The 17,689-nt window shown below is 49.5% G+C and overlaps 1 protein-coding gene across 4 annotated transcripts in view; it reads left to right on the top strand.

Moving 5' to 3' along the window:
* The window catches only part of ZDHHC18 (zDHHC palmitoyltransferase 18), a 34,950-nt gene that overhangs the window by 11,780 nt on the left and 5,481 nt on the right, over window positions 1-17,689 (top strand). Inside the window, exons 3-10 of one of the 4 annotated variants that reach the window (XM_080656569.1) lie at window positions 8,583-8,732; window positions 10,321-10,458; window positions 10,577-10,625; window positions 11,136-11,238; window positions 12,519-12,631; window positions 13,671-13,770; window positions 16,099-16,176; window positions 16,746-17,479. In XM_080656569.1, the coding sequence (XP_080512695.1) occupies window positions 8,583-8,732; window positions 10,321-10,458; window positions 10,577-10,625; window positions 11,136-11,238; window positions 12,519-12,631; window positions 13,671-13,770; window positions 16,099-16,140 (695 nt within the window). In that variant the 3' untranslated portion in view covers window positions 16,141-16,176; window positions 16,746-17,479. Of the gene's footprint in view, window positions 1-8,582; window positions 8,733-10,320; window positions 10,459-10,576; window positions 10,626-11,135; window positions 11,239-12,518; window positions 12,632-13,670; window positions 15,653-16,098; window positions 16,177-16,745; window positions 17,480-17,689 lie in introns of those variants that run through there. The other 3 variants (XM_080656568.1, XM_080656571.1, XM_080656570.1) reach the window with 3 other exon arrangements.

Genomic DNA, 17,689 nt, shown 5'->3' on the forward strand with positions numbered 1-17,689 from the left:
TGGGCTTCATTCACAGCCCCAACCATTTAGGTTCTAACTGCAGGACACCTGCCTGCTCTTCTCTGTGGGTTGTGGTTGGGGTGTAGCAGGTCCTTTCCCTTGGTCAGGAGAAAGATGTCTGGAGACGCATTTGTTTCTCATGGCCATTCAGTGGAAAAGAGTCTTCCCCCCATTGCCACTTCCCCAGGGGCTTGGTGTCCCACCAGGAAGGCTGCAGGAAGGCCTCACTTGCAGGAGGGTGCCTTTTAACGTCTTGGGGAAGAACCTAAAGTAGAAAGAGCCCTGGAGTGGATCTTAGATTCCCTTTAGGTAGGGATAGCATCTCTTTTATCACTCTCTTCATTGCTTTTTAAAAAATATATATTTTTATTTATTTCAGAGAGGAAGGGAGAGGGAGAGAGATAGAAACATCAATGCTGAGAGAGATTGGCTGCCTCCCGCTTGCCCACACAGAGGACGGAACCCGCAATCCAGGCATGTGCCCTGACTAGGAATCGAACCGTGACCTCCTGGTTCATAGGTCGACGCTCAACTACTGAGCCGCACTGGCCAGGCTCTCTTCATTTCTTCAACAAATTATTTTCTGAACTGGTGACCAAAGAACACATGTTTGACTCATCTGTATGTACTTGCTTCTTCTCCCCTCACCTGTCACCCTCAGTCAGGCCTTGTACAATAGCTTGTCATAGTAGATGTTAATGTTTGTAAGAATGAACAAATGAATGCATCGGAAGACAAAGATTTTTATTTCAGCCCCATCTTATATTGTTGGAGTGAAGTCAGTTTTCCCATCTATAAAATGTGGTCACATATCCCCTTACCCAGCCCAGAGCACTTTTTTGTGCATCAGGTGAGACAGGAATGTCAGTATACTTTGAAAATTGTTTTCCTCTATTGAAACTTAAGAAGCTTGAGCCTTGTAGTAAGAATGGCAAATGGACGTGCTCCGGGCACTAACAAGCTACCATTGGTAGTGGCTGCTGGGAGGAGTGGGTTGAGGAGAATTCTGAGGCCAAATCTAGGGTGGTGACTGTCCAGAACTGTTCGGCCTGAGAACAAGCAGTGGAACCACTGCTTGCCTCCTCCCCACCCTGTCACCCCCGCATGGGGTTCAGCCTCTGTAGGGGCATCCCCACAGAGCCTCCTTTGGTCCAACTTATTTAGTGCCCTGCAGTTGGTGACTTTCATTCAGCATCTGGGTGGCCTCCTTGCTCCAGCGTGACACATTCTCTCCTTTGCCTCTGGCTCTTGGCAGCCTAAGGAAGTTGGGTGTGCAGAGCTCTACTTTCTCTGAGTTCTAGAGAGGAATCCTGGCCCTAAGGCCAGAATATACTGGTAGGAGTTCCCTCCCTGCCTTGGAGGAGAGGCTTGGGCTCTTCCCTGCTCTGGGGGGGGCTTGTGGGAACCCTGCAAGGACACCCATACTTTTAGTCCTGAGGAGGGTCTGTGGCTGTCCTTCACTTACGATGGATTGTGTTCTGAAGATTTTTTTGTAAATCAGTTGTTTGGAATATAGTGTTACATAGAAAAAGCAATAATGCTAATATTTCTTTTTTTTAAAATTTATTTTCTTTTGTATTTTTGGTTTTCTTTTTGTGCTTTTTGTAATATTTATTTTTTTAAAAAGATTGATTTTATATATATATTTTAATATATTGTTATTGATTTCAGAAAGGAAAGGAGGAAAGAGACAGAAACATCAATGATGAGAGAGAATCATTGATCAGCTGCCTGCTGCACGCCCCCTACTGGGGATCAAGCCCGCAACCTGGGCATGTGCCCTGACCGGGAATCTTAACAGTGACCTCCTAGTTCATAGGTTGACGCTCAGCCACTGAGCCATGCTGGCAGGGCTATTTTTTATTTTTTTAGAGAAGGAGGGAGAGAGAGAGAGAAACATTGATGTGAGAGTGATACATCTATCAGCTGCTTTCTACACGCCCTGTACTGCAACCCGGGCATGTGCCCTGACTGGGAATCAAACCAGCAACCTTTTGGTGCATGGGACATTGCCCAACTGAGCCACATCTGCCATGGCTCTTTTTTTTTTTTAATTGATATTAGAGAGAGAGGAAGAGAAAAGGGAAACATCGATTTGTTGTTCCACTTACCGTATTTATTAATTCATTGTTTGATTCTTGTATGTGCCCTGATCAAGGATCGAACTCACAACCTTGGCATATCAGGACGGCCCTCTAACCAATGGAGCTACCCGGCCAGGGTTGCTAATATTTCTTAAGCTCTTGCCACGTGCTAGACACTTGACTAAACCCATTTAATGAATTCTCACCTAATACTCCTAACACTAAAAAACAGGTGGAGTTTATTATGTCCCATTTTCATATGACGGCACAGAGAAGTTAAGCAACTTGACCCACATCACACAGCTAGTAAGTGGTTGGGTCAAGATTCATACCCACACATCTGAGCACAGCCACAGCATGAACTGTTTGTCAGGACCAAGGCTCCTGTGAATCGAGTGCTGTGCTCAGCTGTCCTAGCGGCATCTCATTCAGCCCTCACCACAACCCTTTGAGTGTGAGACTCTCTTATCTCTATTATATGGATGAGGACTCTGAGTCTCAGAGGTGAAGGGAATTCCTTACGTAGCAAGTGGTTAGCAAAACCAGGGTTTGACCTCAGGGTTTCAGACTCCAGAGCCTGCCCCTTGCTGCCCCTTTTGAAAACAGCTAATAGGTACTCACCAGGTGCCAGTTCCTCTATGTGTACTAGTCTGATCCTTACACCCCTTCAAGGTAGATGTTCTTATTTGTCTGCTTTTACAGATGCAACAACAGGCTCACAAAGGTTGAGTAACTTCCCTAAGGACACCAGCTCATAAATGGAAGGGTCAAAATTTGAACTTCAGGCCTGCCTAAGTCCAACACATATTTTCTTTCCTCTTCGCCTGCTGTCTCACAGCTCATAGGCCTGGGACTGCCTGTTTATTCCACTCTCCCGGCTCTCAAGGGATGTATAGTCTATTTGGAGAGACAGTGTGCACACACAGCAGTCCTGTCACACCTCAACACAGCCGTGAGCAGGATTAGGTGCTGTGGGCAGGGCATGAGAGCACTGAGGCTGAAGTGGTCAAAGAAGCTGTTAGAGATTAGACAGGCCTCCAGCAAATCCTGGTGAGCAACTACGAGGGAGGAGCTGGGACGTGGTAGGAGTAAGGGCAGGAAGCCCTAAGCTCCAGTGACTCATGAGGGAAAAGAAGTGGGAGAAAAGCCGGGAATGGAGATTGGGCCAAATTGTGAAGGGCCCTTATATCATAAGAAGTTTTTCTTCTATTTTGTTTTTTAGGGGAGGCGAATGAAGGGTTTTGAGCTGAGAGGTGACTCAAAGCGAGCTATTTAGAGGAATGTTCCAGTTGTATACAACCAGGAGGTCATGGTTCAATTCCCGTCAGGGCACATGCCCGGGTTGCGGGCTCGATCCCCAGTATGGGCAGGAGGCAGCTGATCAATGATTCTCTCTCATCATTGATGTTTTTAGCTCTCTCTCCCTCTCCCTTCCTCTCTGATATCAATAAAAATTATTTTTTTTTAAAAGAGACTCCAGCCGAAACTGGTTTGGCTCAGTGGATAGAGCGTCGGCCTGCGGACTGAAGGGTCCCGGGTTCGATTCCGGTCAAGGGCATGTACATTGGTTGCAGGCACATCCCCAGCGGGAGATGTGCAGGAGGCAGCTGATCGATGTTTCCCTCTCATCGATGTTTCTAGCTCTCTATCCCTCTTCCTTCCTCTCTGTAAAATATCAAAATATATTTAAATAAATAAATAAATAAATAAAAGAGACTCCAGCCAAAACCGGTTTGGCTCAGTGGATGGAGCGTCGGCCTGCGGACTGAAGGGTCCCAGGTTCGATTCCGGTCAAGGGCATGTGACTTGGTTGCGGGCACATCCCCAGTGGGGGGTGTGCAGGAGGCAGCTGATTGATGTTTCTCTATCGTCGATGTTTCTGACTATCTATCACTCTTCCTTCCTCTCTGTAAAAAAAAATCAATAAAATATATTTAAAAAAAAAAAAAGAGACTCCAAACTGGGTTCCCCTGTCCCTGCCTGTGTGACTTTGGGCAAATCCCCTAACCCCTCTGGGCCTCTTTCTTATTTATAAACTGAATGGGTTAGACCAGAGGCAGTGAGCAAAGGGACATTTATCAATGATCTGCTATGTGCTGGGGCTGTGTATTCTGTTCTCTGAGGTTCCTGCCAGCTCTTAGGTTGTGCCACCGGCAGAAATAAGGAACCAGGCAGGGATAAATAACACTCATTATGACACTTGAAATTTTACACACAAAAAAACCTCAACCCCAAGCTTTGGAAACTTTGTTTCACATCCTGGTTCTGCCACTTACTAGCTGTGTGGCATTGGACAAGTCACTTAAGCTCACTCTAAAGTCTCCGTAACCTGATGATAATGATAACCTAACCGCTTGGTATGTTATCAGGGTTAAAGAAGATAACTGTATACAGAGTGCTCAGCATATCTGGTACAGTAGACCCTCAGTGAAGTGTTCTCTTTCCCTTGCCTTTTCCATTCATTTTTTAAAAAATATGTTTTTATTGATTTCAGAGAGGAAGGGAGAAAGAGATAGAAACATCAGTGATGAGAGAGAATCATTGATCGGCACAGCCCCTACTGGGGATCGAGCCCACAACCTGGGCATGTGCCTTTGACTGGAATCGAACCCGGGATCCTTCAGTCTGCAGGCCAAGGCTCTATCCACTGAGCCAAACCAGCTAGGGCGTCTTTCCCCTTCTTTCTCTCAGTTATTCTACGAGCCAGTAATAACAGGCACACTTCTTAAGCATTTACTTTGTGCTATTTCACATATTTAACTCATTTAATCCTCACAGTAACCTGATGAGGAGGGTACCATTATCCCATTTCAGTGATTGAGGAAACAGAGTCACAGAGAGGTTAAATTATTTGCCCTGCCACACAGGTAGCCAATGGTATCATCAGGAGAAACCCTGCTAGTAAGAGGGGGAGCCAGGATTCATGCGCCAGTCTACCTGTTATTCCCATTTTACAAATGAGAAAACTGAGGCTCAGAGAAGTTTGGCTTCAACCTCACACACAACCAGTCAGTGGCAAAACCAGGTTTCAGAGTGTGTCCATTGGCCTCAATCCCTTTACCATGCTGCTGGGTTTTAAGAAAGAAATGGATGCTCAGATACTTAGTTCCATTTCAAGCACACTGAGGTGATGGTAAAACAGCCTCTGGTAGTTGGAAATGAGAGATGTGAGTCTGTTTGCTTCACTGATGCCTGCCATGTGCTTAGAATAGTGCCTGCACATGGTACATACTCAGTGAAGAATCATTGGAGGCAAGTCATCAAATTGGAGATATCTGGGGAGTCTATCCAGTGGAAGTGGTGGCTGAGTGCTGGGGATCACAGGCAGCCCCATGTGACTAGGCAGTCTGTCCAGGAAGGAGCCACTGCTCTGGGGACTTGGTCCTCTGTGGCCTGGGTACCAAGAGGCTCAGTGGGTAGAACTGTAGGCTTTGCATTGGCAGACCTGGTTTCAGATTCCTGTTTTGTCAGCATTCCAGCTACATGACCTCGGATGAGACCTTGGTCCTTTCTTTTTCTTAGCTTTTTACTAAAGTATAACAGGCTTACCAAAAGTGTACAAATCATAAGTGTCTATATGCTAATATAGAATGTTGTCAGCATATAGATCAAGAAACACTCACCCTAACCGGTTTGGCTCAGTGGATAGAGCATCGGCCTGTGGACTGAAGGGTTCCGGGTTCGATTACGGTCAAGGGCATGTACCTTGGTTGCGGGCACATCCCCAGTGGGGGGTGTGCAGGAGGCAGCTGAATCGATGTTTCTAACTATCCCTCTCACTTAATCTCTGTAAAAAAATCAATAAAATATATATTTTTTAAAAAGAAAAAGAAATGCTGTATGAGCAGTGTCCCAGGAGTCCCCTTTTCCCCCTTTCTCATCACTGTCACCCCTCCAAGTGTAACCACGATCTGACTTCTAACACCATAGATTACTTTTACCTGTTTTAGAACATTTTGTGTTCTTACATGTGTGATTTCTTCATTTTATACAATGTTGATGACATTCATTTGTATTGCTGTGTGTAGTTGTGGATCATTCATTCTCATTGCTGTATTAGAACTCCATTGTGTGAATATACTATGTTTTTTAATCCATTCTACTATTGATGGGTGTTTGGGTAGGTCCAGCTTTTGGCTATTAGGAGAATTGTTGTGAATATTCTTTGTGTGTCTTTTGGCTCACATCACATCATGCACATTTCTGTTGGGAAGACACCTAGGAGTGGGATTGCTGGGGTGCCTATGTTGAACTTTCATAGTTAGTACCAGTTTTCCAAAGTGCTCATATGAGATTTCTAGTTGCTTTACATTTTTGCCAACACTGGATTTAATTTTTTTTTTTTTTTTTTTTTTTTTTAGCCATTCTGGTGCATGTGTAGTGGTAGCATATTATGGTTTTAATTTGCATTTCCCTGTTGACTAAGGAGCATGAGGACCCTTTCATGTGCTTATTAGTCATTTGGACAGCTTCTTTTATGAAATGCCTTTTTGAATCTTTTGTCCACTTTGAATTCAGTTGTCTTTTTCTTACTGATTTTATAAGACTTCTTTATATATTCTGGGTATAAATCCTTTGTCTTTTGTCAGATATTATAAATATCATCTACTCTGAAGGTCACATCTTCATTTTTTAAATGATATCTTTAGATGAACAGAAGTTCTTAATTGTGACATATGCAATTTAGCAACTTGCTCTTTTATGATTAGCCCTTTTGTATCTTTTAAATTTTTTTCATTGATTTTTAGAGAGGGAGAGAGAAACATCGATTTGTTGTTCCACTTATTTATGCATTCATTGGTTTTGTTTCTTATATGTGCCCTGACTGGGGAATCGACCCTGCAACCTTAGCATATTGGGACGATACTCTAACCAACTGAGTTACCTAGCCAGGCAAGCCCTTTTGTGTCTTGTTTAAAACATATTTGTCTACTTCATAGTCATGAAGTCATTCTCCTATTTTTTTAAAATATATTTTTATTGATTTTAGAGAAGAAGGGAGAGGGAGAGAGATAGAAATATCAATGATGAGAATCATTGATTGGCTGCCTCTGGCACGCCCTCCACTAGGAATCAAGCCCGCAACCTGGGCATGTGCCCTGACTGGGAATCAAACTGTGATCTCCTGGTTCATAGGTAGGCACTCAACCACTGAGCTACACAGGCTGTGTCTTTAAAATTTAAGGGCAGCCTCCAACATAAACACAATTCCATGACCACATCTAGGAAAATTAATAATTCCCAAATTTCTAATCTAGTCATTTTCTACCAGTTACCCTCCAACTGTCTTTTGTTGCTGTGTTTTATTTTGTTTTTCAAAACAGGATCCAAGCTAGGATCAGGCATTGCTTAAATCTCCTAAATCTTTTTTTAAAATATATTTTATTGATTTTTTTTTTACAGAGAGGAAGGGAGAGGGATAGAGATTTAGAAACATCAATGAGAGAGAAACATCGATCAGCTGCCTCCTGCACACCCCCTACTGGGGATGTGCCCGCAAACATGGTACATGCCCTTGACCGGAATCAAACCTGGGACCCTTCAGTCCACAGGCTGATGCTCTATCCACTGAGCCAAACCAGTCAGGGCTTTAAAATATATTTCATTGATTTTTTTATAGAGAGGAATAGAGAGTTAGAAACATCGATCAGTTGCCTTCTGCACACCCCCTACTGGGGATGTGCCCGCAACCAAGGTACATGCCCTTGACTGGAATCGAACCTGGGACCCTTCAGTCCGCAGGCCGACACTCCATCCACTGAGCCAAACCGGTTAGGGCTCCTAAATCTTTTTTTTTTTTTTTTTAATATATTTTATTGATATTTTACAGAGAAAAAGGGAGAGGGATAGAGAGCTAGAAACATCGATGAGAGAGAAACATCGATCAGTTGCCTCCTGCACACCTCCCACTGGGGATGTGCCCGCAACCAAGGCACGTGCCCTTGACCAGAATCGAACCCGGGACCCCTCAGTCCGCAGGCCGACGCTCTATCCACTGAGCCAAACCGGTTTCAGCTCCTAAATCTTTTTTAACTTAGAACCATTCCCCTCTCTTTTTGTGACTGACTTTTGTTGGCGATCAGGCCAGTGGTCTTGTAGGTGCCCCACATTCTGGATCTGACTGTTTTTCATAGCATTGTTTACTTTGTCTCTCCACGTCCTGAACCTCCTGAATTTGGAAATTGGATCTAGGCTTGAATAGATGCAGAAAAACCTCACCACGCCTTTCCAGGGCCTTCTCTGATAGTCTTTTTCAGAGTTGTGTAAGGGCCTCCGTGTGTGAGCAAGCGTGTAAAGTTTTAACACTTCCCAGTCCTAGTAAGTAGTAGCAGTTCTTAGTATTTGTACCACCTTAGGCTGGCATTTTACTCTAACGTTTGTTCCCTGGAAAGTTTCCCCAAGGCTTCTCTTATCCCACCCAGGAAGCAGTGTCTTCTCCCCAGCTGGGGCTCCTGGATCCAGGCTTGGACATCCCCCATCTTTCTCTCCCACCCTCAGACAACACAGGCAGTTCCACCTACCGGCCACCCCCTCGGACCCAGGAGGTGATGATCAACGGGCAGATGGTGAAGTTGAAGTATTGTTTCACCTGCAAGATGTTTCGACCACCCCGGACCTCACACTGCAGTGTCTGTGACAACTGTGTGGGTAAGTGAGGGGCCACAGGGAGGGATGTGGAGAACCCTGAGAGAGATGAAGACTGGAGAAAAGGGAGTCACTCGTGTGGGGCTGGAACGGTGGTGTGTTGGAAAGATCCAGGGTGGGCAGGAAGTCTGGTTCACTCAGATTTGCTCTGACCAAGGAGTAACCTGAGAATGACCAGTGGGCTCTGAGTGTGACCACTGGTGTCTTGGCTTCAGCCCAGGATCAGTGGATTCCTTCCCCGCAGCTCTGAAGTGGGGCAGACACAGAGAGGCCCTGAACTCTTCTTTTAGGCCTCAGCCTGGTCCTCAGAGGTCCAAGGTCTCAGAAACCAGAGACTTGGACCAATAGCATTCTAGATACATATGGGCCAGAAAGGAAATGATTTACCACCCAGTGCCCGGGACCAGTTATACTGAAATACTTCGATCTGACTCTCAGGGTTTGGGAGGGATAAGAGTCTGGGAACAGAGGGGTTTAAGCTGGTGAGGTGGAGAGGAGGTAGCCAGGATTGGAAGCTGAGCTGCTGACCCACAACTGCAGTGGTTGCTGGGGAACCAGAGACTGTGTTGTCCCCTCTCCCTGCTTTCCAGAGGTTGGCAGCTCTGATGGGGACCAAGGGTGTGCCCCTGGGAGGTATCGTAAGGTAAATGCTATGCAAGAGGGCCCGGTGAGCTGTGCCTCTGTGACTGTGCACAGTCCCCGGGCAGTGAGCTCATCAAGCTGGCTCAGCATTCCCTGAGCAAGAGAATAGTGAGGAACACCCCATGACGACAGGCAGTGAAGTGGGTGACTCAGTGGGCGTCATTCATCCATGAGAATCAGCCCCACCCACCCCCTGCAAAGGGTGCTGGCCTTGGTGCGAGGCCTGCGACGGGCTTGTGACCCATATTCCCACAGGGGACTTTCCTCACCAGTCTGGGTGTGACCCTACCCCCGGGGACGTGGTGCTGGTGTGAGATCAGCCCTCTGACCAGGCCTCTGATGCCAGTTCTCCACTAGTTACATAGCAGTCTAGCCCCTCTCTGGGCCTCTAGTTTTAGCTCGAGGGACAAGGGTCATTAGTTTTTAGTGCGTGGCAGGGTTTGTAGGCTGGGCAACAAGTACTTTTTGTGGATCTTCCTTATACCAGGCACACCTGGGCCCTGGGATTCAGCTCACTGTGAGGCCAACACAGGCCCCCCTTATGGAGCTTACAATTGAGCAGGGGACACTGGCCAGTCCACTAATTGTAAATAAATGATGTGAACACTATGGACAAAGTGCTGCAAAAGATAAGTGCCAGGGCAACAGGGCAGGTAACAGGAACCCTTACCTTGCCTGGGGTCAGGGGACACTTTCTTAAGGAAGTGGCTTTGCAGCCAAGACATGAAAGAGGAATTTCCCTTCACCAGGAAAGACGGGGAAGAATGTGAGAGCTGTGGCAACCAGTTCTCACAGGACCAGAAGCAGGGAGTGTCTGAGGAACTAAGAGCTGCTGGTGCAGAGAGTGAGGGGGTGGGAAAGCCAGCCAAGGTGTGAGGCCTCTGAACACCTGTGCTGGTTGGTTGCCAGCCAGGCCTGCACTAACCCCTCTCCCCTGGCCCCTTTCCAGAACGGTTTGACCATCACTGCCCCTGGGTGGGCAACTGTGTGGGAAGACGGAACTACCGCTTCTTCTATGCGTTTATTCTCTCCCTCTCATTCCTGACGGCCTTCATCTTCGCCTGCGTGGTCACCCACTTGACGCTCCGTGAGTTGGCAGTGGCAGTGGGAGCAAGGATAGGCAGAGGGCGGGCCAGCCAGCTCAGCCAGGCTGAGGAGCTGTGGTCACCGTCCCTCTGAGCCGTGTCCTCTCCTGTTTCTTCCAGGCTCTCAGGGAAGCAACTTCCTCTCCACTCTGAAGGAGACACCAGCAAGATATCCTTTGCCTTTGTCTGCTAGTGGGCAGCCTGGTGGGAACTGAGGCCCGTCCCTGGGGTGGGTTCCCACAGCTCATCCTATAAACAGAGGGCAGTGATGTAGAGCAGGTGTTTGTCCTTAGAATCCAATATACACCCAGGCTTGAGCTGATCTTAAATGGGCTCTTGTGGGACGGGTGTCCGGGAACTCCCGGGAGCCACAGTCCCTGTCTTCCCTTAAGGCACCAAGCTCCCTGGACCACGTCCACAGCTCTTGGTGCTTGGAACCCTCAGTTCCAACTACTGCCCATCACCCTGGGCTCGTCCTGCTCTTGAGGGGAGCTCTTCGACCCTTCTTGAGGCCCAGGAGGTGATCTTGCTGAGAGGTGGTGACTGGCCATAGGAAGGTTACACACTTATTTCCTTTCTGGGGAAGGAGAGGGGAGAAAGGCTGGGCGTGGCAAGATCCCAGGCGCAGGGGAGGCTCCCAGCCCTGATCCTGGTTGTGGGTCTTTGACCGCCTGCTTACTGTGCTGGAGTTGGTGATCTGCTTCTTCTCCATCTGGTCCATCCTGGGCCTCTCAGGGTTTCACACTTACCTCGTCGCCTCCAACCTGACAACTAACGAAGATGTGAGTAAAGCTGGAGCAACCCCTGTTTCCAGGCAGGACCCTTGGCAAGAGGCAGGGCTGACTGAGCCGGAGTGGCAGCAGGGCAGCCCTGACTCTCAGACTGCTGGGGAAACGTGGGTGGAGATGATAGGCAGCCAGACAGCTCCTTCGGGGCTCCTGGCTTGGCCCTGAGAGACCCAGCGCAGGCTTCTGAGGCCCCCACATGTCTTGGCGCTCAGTGCAGGCTCCCGGGGCCCCCAAGATGCTTTCTCCCTAACCCCAGAAAAGCAGCACTTGTACCATAATAGTCATTACATTTGGCCAGCACATGGTTGTGTCCAGAGTTCTTTCAGTTCCCATCATCTCTTTGGGTCCTTTTGCCAACTCTGAGGGATGCTTTTTCTCCATTTGATGGCTGAGTGACTTGCCCCAAGATTATGCAGCTGGGAAGGGATAGAGCCAGGATTTCACCCAGACGCCATGTCCATGCTCACTATCCCCTGCTGCAATTGAAGACAGCAGAGGTGTGACTATTCTGAGGTGTCCTCGAGGCTCCCTGGGGCTTCCTTATTGAGCGGGACAGCCAGGACAGGACCCTGAGGTTCCATCAGTTCTCCCTACCTGCTGCCTTACAGACCCTCACAAACAAGCATTGTTTGAGCATTGACTCCTAAGGTGGTTTCCTGGGTGCTGGTTCTGTAGGATATAACTAGGGGGTTATGTAAAGAGGACTGATATAGCCAAATAAATTTGGAAATCTCTGGGTTAAAGTTAAGCAGGTGTCCTTCACTGCTGAACTCCTCAGTGCCTTCGATGGTAGACTTCACAGAGCTAGAGATGGGCAAGATTTCGTCTGATGCTCCAACAGTGCTATCAGAAAAGTTGGTATCAGAGAGTTCCCTATTTTTCAAATGAGGATTCGAGAAGTAGTGATCTATCCGGGGTTATGCAGTGAGTCAGTGGCAGGGAAGGCAGCTCGAGCCCGAGCCCTTGTCCTGCCCTCCACCTTAGGAGGCTGGCCAGAGAAGGGAGGATGCACCCAAAAAGTTTCTTTGGAGGCTTTTCTGTGGCTCTCCCTTGTCTTCTCTCCTGTTTGGGGCCTCCTCCTCTTTGCTAGGTGCCCCCACCATTCAGAAGTCCCCCATATTCTCTCTGAATGGCCCCGGTTAAAGACATGTCCTCTCCAGTAGTCTAGTTGGAACTGGTTTCAGAATTTGCCAGTTTTCCCATGCCTCTAGACCCCCCTTTTAGAAAAGCAAGCAAAGGGAGATAGGTATCTGACCCAGACCTTCTACTTGCAGATCAAAGGCTCGTGGTCCAGCAAGAGAGGTGGCGAGGCCTCTGTCAATCCCTACAGCCATAAAAGTGTTATCACCAACTGCTGTGCTGTGCTCTGCGGCCCCCTACCTCCCAGGTGAGACGGGGTGACCTTGTGAGTCCACATCTCTCAAAGAGGTTCTGGAATCAGCAGACCTCTCCCCACATTACACTCCTCTGTCCCCATCCTCTGCTGAATGCTCTCAGGGCATTTGTCACATAAAGGAGTTCCATGGAGCGTTGTAATTTTAAGTCATGTGCTCATTGTAGAGAAAAATTAAGTACAAAATATGAAAAAGAAGAGTATTAGGTCTCACATGTAATCTTCTCGCCAGGGATAACCACAATTAATGTTTTGGCCACGTTTGAGCAACGCTGCCCTTCTGGTGCTGCTGGCCAGACTGGGGGGGCGGGCTCCATTCTCCCTCCTAGAAGGAGAAAGCCCTGGTGGTTCAGCCCTGCTACGAAGCGCCCCATCCATCCTGACAGCAGAGGGCGCCAGATGGGAGCTAATTGGCAGTGGAGACTGGGAACAAAACTTCCCACACCGTCCCCTTCTCCTCCCACCAATTAATTCTGCCAGAAAAGGGACAGTAGGAGTCGCACTATCTCCAAATGCCCTTTCATCCTTTTCCTCTCGCCTGCAGCCTGGCTTCTTGGCAGCCACACAGAAAGGTGAGCTAGTTTGAATTAACAGTGAATAAATTCTATGGCCAAAAGCCAGGTGTCCAGAGTGTGGAGAAAGGGCCCTTCTGAAAGGAAGGAGTCTTGAGCTCCCAGTGGGAAGACAGCTCCCTTTTCCTCAGACTTTCTAGGTCTTGGACTTCCCTTAGGAAGTTTTGTTCCCAGTGTCCACTGCCAATTAGCTCCCATCTAGCTCCTTTCTAGGTCTTGGACTTCCCGGGCCATTTATTTCCCACCCTGTGTGCTGTCCCCACACCATTCCATGGCTCTACCCTCTGCTCCCCAAACCCAGGTTCCCACAGCCTTAGGTGTGAGATTCCCCCGAGAGGGACAGGATAGAGAGGCCAGGGCCAGGTGCCCAGAGGACCACACCAAGTCTCTGCCATCCAGCCCCCAGTCTGGAGCCCTGGTGTCAGGCAGAGCCCTCACATGTCCACCTTGTGTTTTTGAAGCCTGATTGACCGGAGGGGATTTGTGCAGCCTGACACCCTGTTGCCCTCGCCCATCAGAAGCGACGAGCCAGCCTGTGGAGCCAAGGCCGATGCCAGCATGGTAGGAGGCCACCCCTGAACCTGGCTCAGTACTTGCCACCTGCTGGCCTGTTTGCCCTCCGCACTCACCTGCCGTACTCCACACCTGCCAGGACCCTCCCCATTCCACCCAAGGGAAGTAGAGCCACCAAAGACTCAAGTCTTTTCGTATTTATTTCCCACCCTGCGTGCTGTCCCCACACTGTTCCATGGCTGTACCCTCTGCTCCTCAAACCCAGATTCCCACGGCCTTAGGCATGAGATCCCCCCAGCTGTTCAGTGGCAGGAGTGACAGGATAGAGAGGCCAGGGCCAGGTGCCCAGAGAACCACACCAAGTCTCTGTGCCAGGGCGAGCCCTGTGTGAGTGAGGGTGCGGACTGAGTGTAATGCCTCCCAGTTGGGGAAGCTGCTGAGCCCTGCTGAGCTGAGGTTCTGGGGTGAAACAAGACCCAGGAGCAGTGGCCTTGGACAGCGGGATATGGGACAGGATGTTTCCATGGGCTACTTTGGTTTGCCAGCTCCTTCATTCTTTTTCTTCAGTTTTTATTTTTTTATATGGAGTTGGCCAATAGGATAGAGCTGGGTTCTAGGTAGAGAAGGCAGAGTTGGAGGTGGATAGGGGTGAGGGGGATGGGGTAGCCTGTGTCAGAGGAAGCCAAACCAGCTGGCCAGGCACCCAAGACCTCAGCTCCAGCATGATTCCTGGGAAGCACACTAGGAAGTGGGGCCTTGCCATTTCTCCGCCCATAGAGGGTTCTCTATGGGATCCCAGGCTGGCCCCCCCATCCCTTTCCCAAGTCAGGTCTGGGATGGGTAGGTAATACTCATGCTGGCAATACTTGAAACGGGTTTATTAATGCTGGGTATTTTGCACAATTTTATAGACCTCTTTTCTACATTTTTTAAAATGGAAGAAGAATTCTTAAAAAGTCAGCCATTTTTCTGTCTGTGTAGTGCCAGGTTAAGGGTTATCAGAAGGCAAATTGATTTTAATAAGTTTATTACAAGAGACCTTTTGACTGTGAGTGTGTGTGTGTGTATGTGTGTGTATGCTTGCCCTTGTACAAATGTGGCTGGCTCCCACTTCCCCACATCCCCTGGGCTACCCTCCTCCTCACCATCCCCCTCCAGTGTCAGCCAGCAACAGCAGTACTGGCCTGAGCCATGGGGACAAGGAATGTGCGCAGTGGTTACAAGAGACCCCTGGGCTCCTGCTGTGGCTCAGCCCACATCCTCCTTCCTTCCCCTCCTCGAGGGACTTCAGACAGCCAGTGGCTGGGGACTCAGCCACCCCCAACCCCCCAGGTCAGGCTTCCAGCTGGGATCTGCCTAGACAGGCTGAGGCTGGGTGTGGTGCATGGGGTAATGGCTGGGAGGAGCGGCTGCCACCCTACAAGCCACACCCCCTCCTCCAAGCCCCAGTATGGGACCCAGTGCCAAGGGCTAAAGGACAGGGAATCTGCCAAATGGAGGCCTCAGGAATGAAGGGACAAGGTGGGCCAAGGAGAGTGAAATTGGCCTAAATCTAGGCCAGAAACTCAGAGGATGTCCCTCCTCTGCTGGGAACTATAGTTTTTTGTCAAAATATATAGGAAATTGTTCCTCTCTTCCCCTCCTTGGCCCTTCAAATGGGCTGAAGTCCTTGGAAAATGACATAGGAAGTCCCCTTATCTTGCCCTTCCTTGCTCCAGAGGCTAGTGTGTCACAGGCAGCTGAGAAGTGGCAGCCACAGGTCTCCTCTGGGAAAATAGCTTCCCTTCACCCAGCCTTAGTGCCCCACGCCACGCTGTATTGGCACTGGGAGGGGAGCAGGAAGCTGGCTAGAGGAGGTTGACTCCCATCTGACTTTTATTTAAGCTAGTATTCTTTGTTCCTGCTTGTAATAAAACTTTTGTTTTTAAGAGTTGATTTGCTTTGGTTTGGTTTTTGTTTGCTCTTCTTTGCTGAGGCCCCAAATGGCAGCCGTCTATTCTTTCAGTCAAACTTTCTCTTTCCTGGGGATACAGAGAGAAGGCAGGCAGCCCACCGACCTGGCTAAAGTTCTCTCCCGGCTGGAGTCTGTCTGCTGGAGGCAGAACAGAGAGGACTGCAGCTAGAGATAGGCGTGTAAGAAGAGGCTGCCTGTCCCCTCCACCTTCCCCTGCCACAGGGGCTTGAAGACCCCCAAGTTCTTGTTCCTTGCTCTCTTTCTACTCTGACCTTCAGTGACTGCTCAGCTAAGAAAATGTTTATGAGACAGTAGATTCCAGTTTGAGAGCTGGAGCCTTCCTGGCCCTCACCTCCGTCTGGGCAGCAGAGCCCAGCCAGACACCTCATAACACTGGCCCACCTCTCTGGTATCTCCTCCAGGAGGACACCTGTCAGGATTTTGCCATCTCCTGCACAGCCTGAGGGGAGCTAACAGTCCTCTTTGCAGAGGGTTAGCTGGTAAGACCATCTCTCCCCTGTCAGCCAGCACTGCCCGCTCCCCTCACACACCATCTCATCCTCATCGCATGCCTCACAACCCCATGGAGCCCATTCATCTGTCTGGTGTGTGGTGTGGTGTGTATGCTGTTGGTGGTAGGGTCCCCAGGGCTCCCCCTCCTGAGCAGAGGGATGGGGTCAGGGCGAAGAGCCCAGCCCCCCTCCGGATAAGGAAGTAGCTTCGCACACAACAGCTCTCCGACTGACGCAGGAGGTGAAGGGTGAGGGTGGGGAAAGGATGGCGTACCTGCTCTCAGATGCCTGGGCCTATTCTGGTGGTGTCCTGGTGTACAGGGGCCTTTGATCACTAACACTGTGTCCTGGCTTTCTGTCCCTGCTGAGCTTGCTCTCACCTGCCCGTTTCTCTCCTGCTTCGTTGCCTGCTGCCCAAGCCTTGGTCCTCCTGTGGGGAAGAGGCCTTTCTCTGGGGAAGAGGCAGGTGCTGTGGAACCCCTATAGGCCTCCTCTTTCCTCCCAATCCACTAACCCTCTCTCTTCTCCTTCTTTGCTGTCTTGCCCGGGATCTCCAGTGTGTGCGGGGGCTTAAGGACCTCCTGAGGACTGCTGCTCTCTTCCTCTCCAGGAGTGGCCTGGGGGGAGCCAAGCACCTGGCACCTCCACCTGCCTAACCTGTGGCCCATCTGCCACCATCTGTGCCTACAGGGTCTACCCCCAAGCCTGCCCCACATGTGTACTTTCTAGGGTCCCCCCATAGGGGCCAGGGGACTGACCTCTTTGCCCCCATCCCCACTCCATGCTGGCCAGAGTGTAGAAAAGCCATAACGCAGCTGTCAGCACAATGATGTAATACTATGCTGAAACTCACCCTCTCCTCTTCCACCTTACTTCCCCTTCCCCAGATTTGTAAGGTGTCAAGACTCTTTAGGAATCTTGCCTTACAGCCTGCCCCCCAGAATCAGGCATAGCCATAGTCGAGCTGAGCAGGTTTCTTGAGGAGCTGTCTGGGGTGTTATGGTTGATGACGCTGCTGAACAAGTTTGGTAACAGTTTTAAGCATAACTGGTTTGACACTGTTCCCACGGCCCCCTCCACCCCAGCACTTGAGTAGAAAGGTTGCAAGGAAGATGCTTGTACCCTTTGCTCCAGGCACTGAGGGACTGAGCTAGTTCTGGCAGCCCCTTGTTCAGAGGAATTAAAGGGAACTGGGCTGGGCCTCCGAAATCTGCCCCATGGCTGGGGGCTGCTTATCTGCTGTCCTGTACCTTTTTTAAACCAAAATAAAGATTTCCCTCTTCTTGCCATATCTTTGGCTGTCTGGTGCCACCCTTTTTGGGGGCCTGGGGGTGGGGCCTGTGATGAGTGTGCAGGAGAACCACTGCTTACAGCTGCCAGCTTTGTTCCAGCTGGTCAGTGCTGTTTGGAGATTTTTAAAAGGCACGGCATCCCTGGCTGGGTGGCTCAGTTGATGGGAGTGTTGTCCCGATAATGCCAAGGTTGCAGGTTCCATCCCCAG

This window comes from Plecotus auritus (assembly GCF_963455305.1).
Source record: "Plecotus auritus genome assembly, chromosome: 2".
NCBI classification, from domain to species: domain Eukaryota; kingdom Metazoa; phylum Chordata; class Mammalia; order Chiroptera; family Vespertilionidae; genus Plecotus; species Plecotus auritus.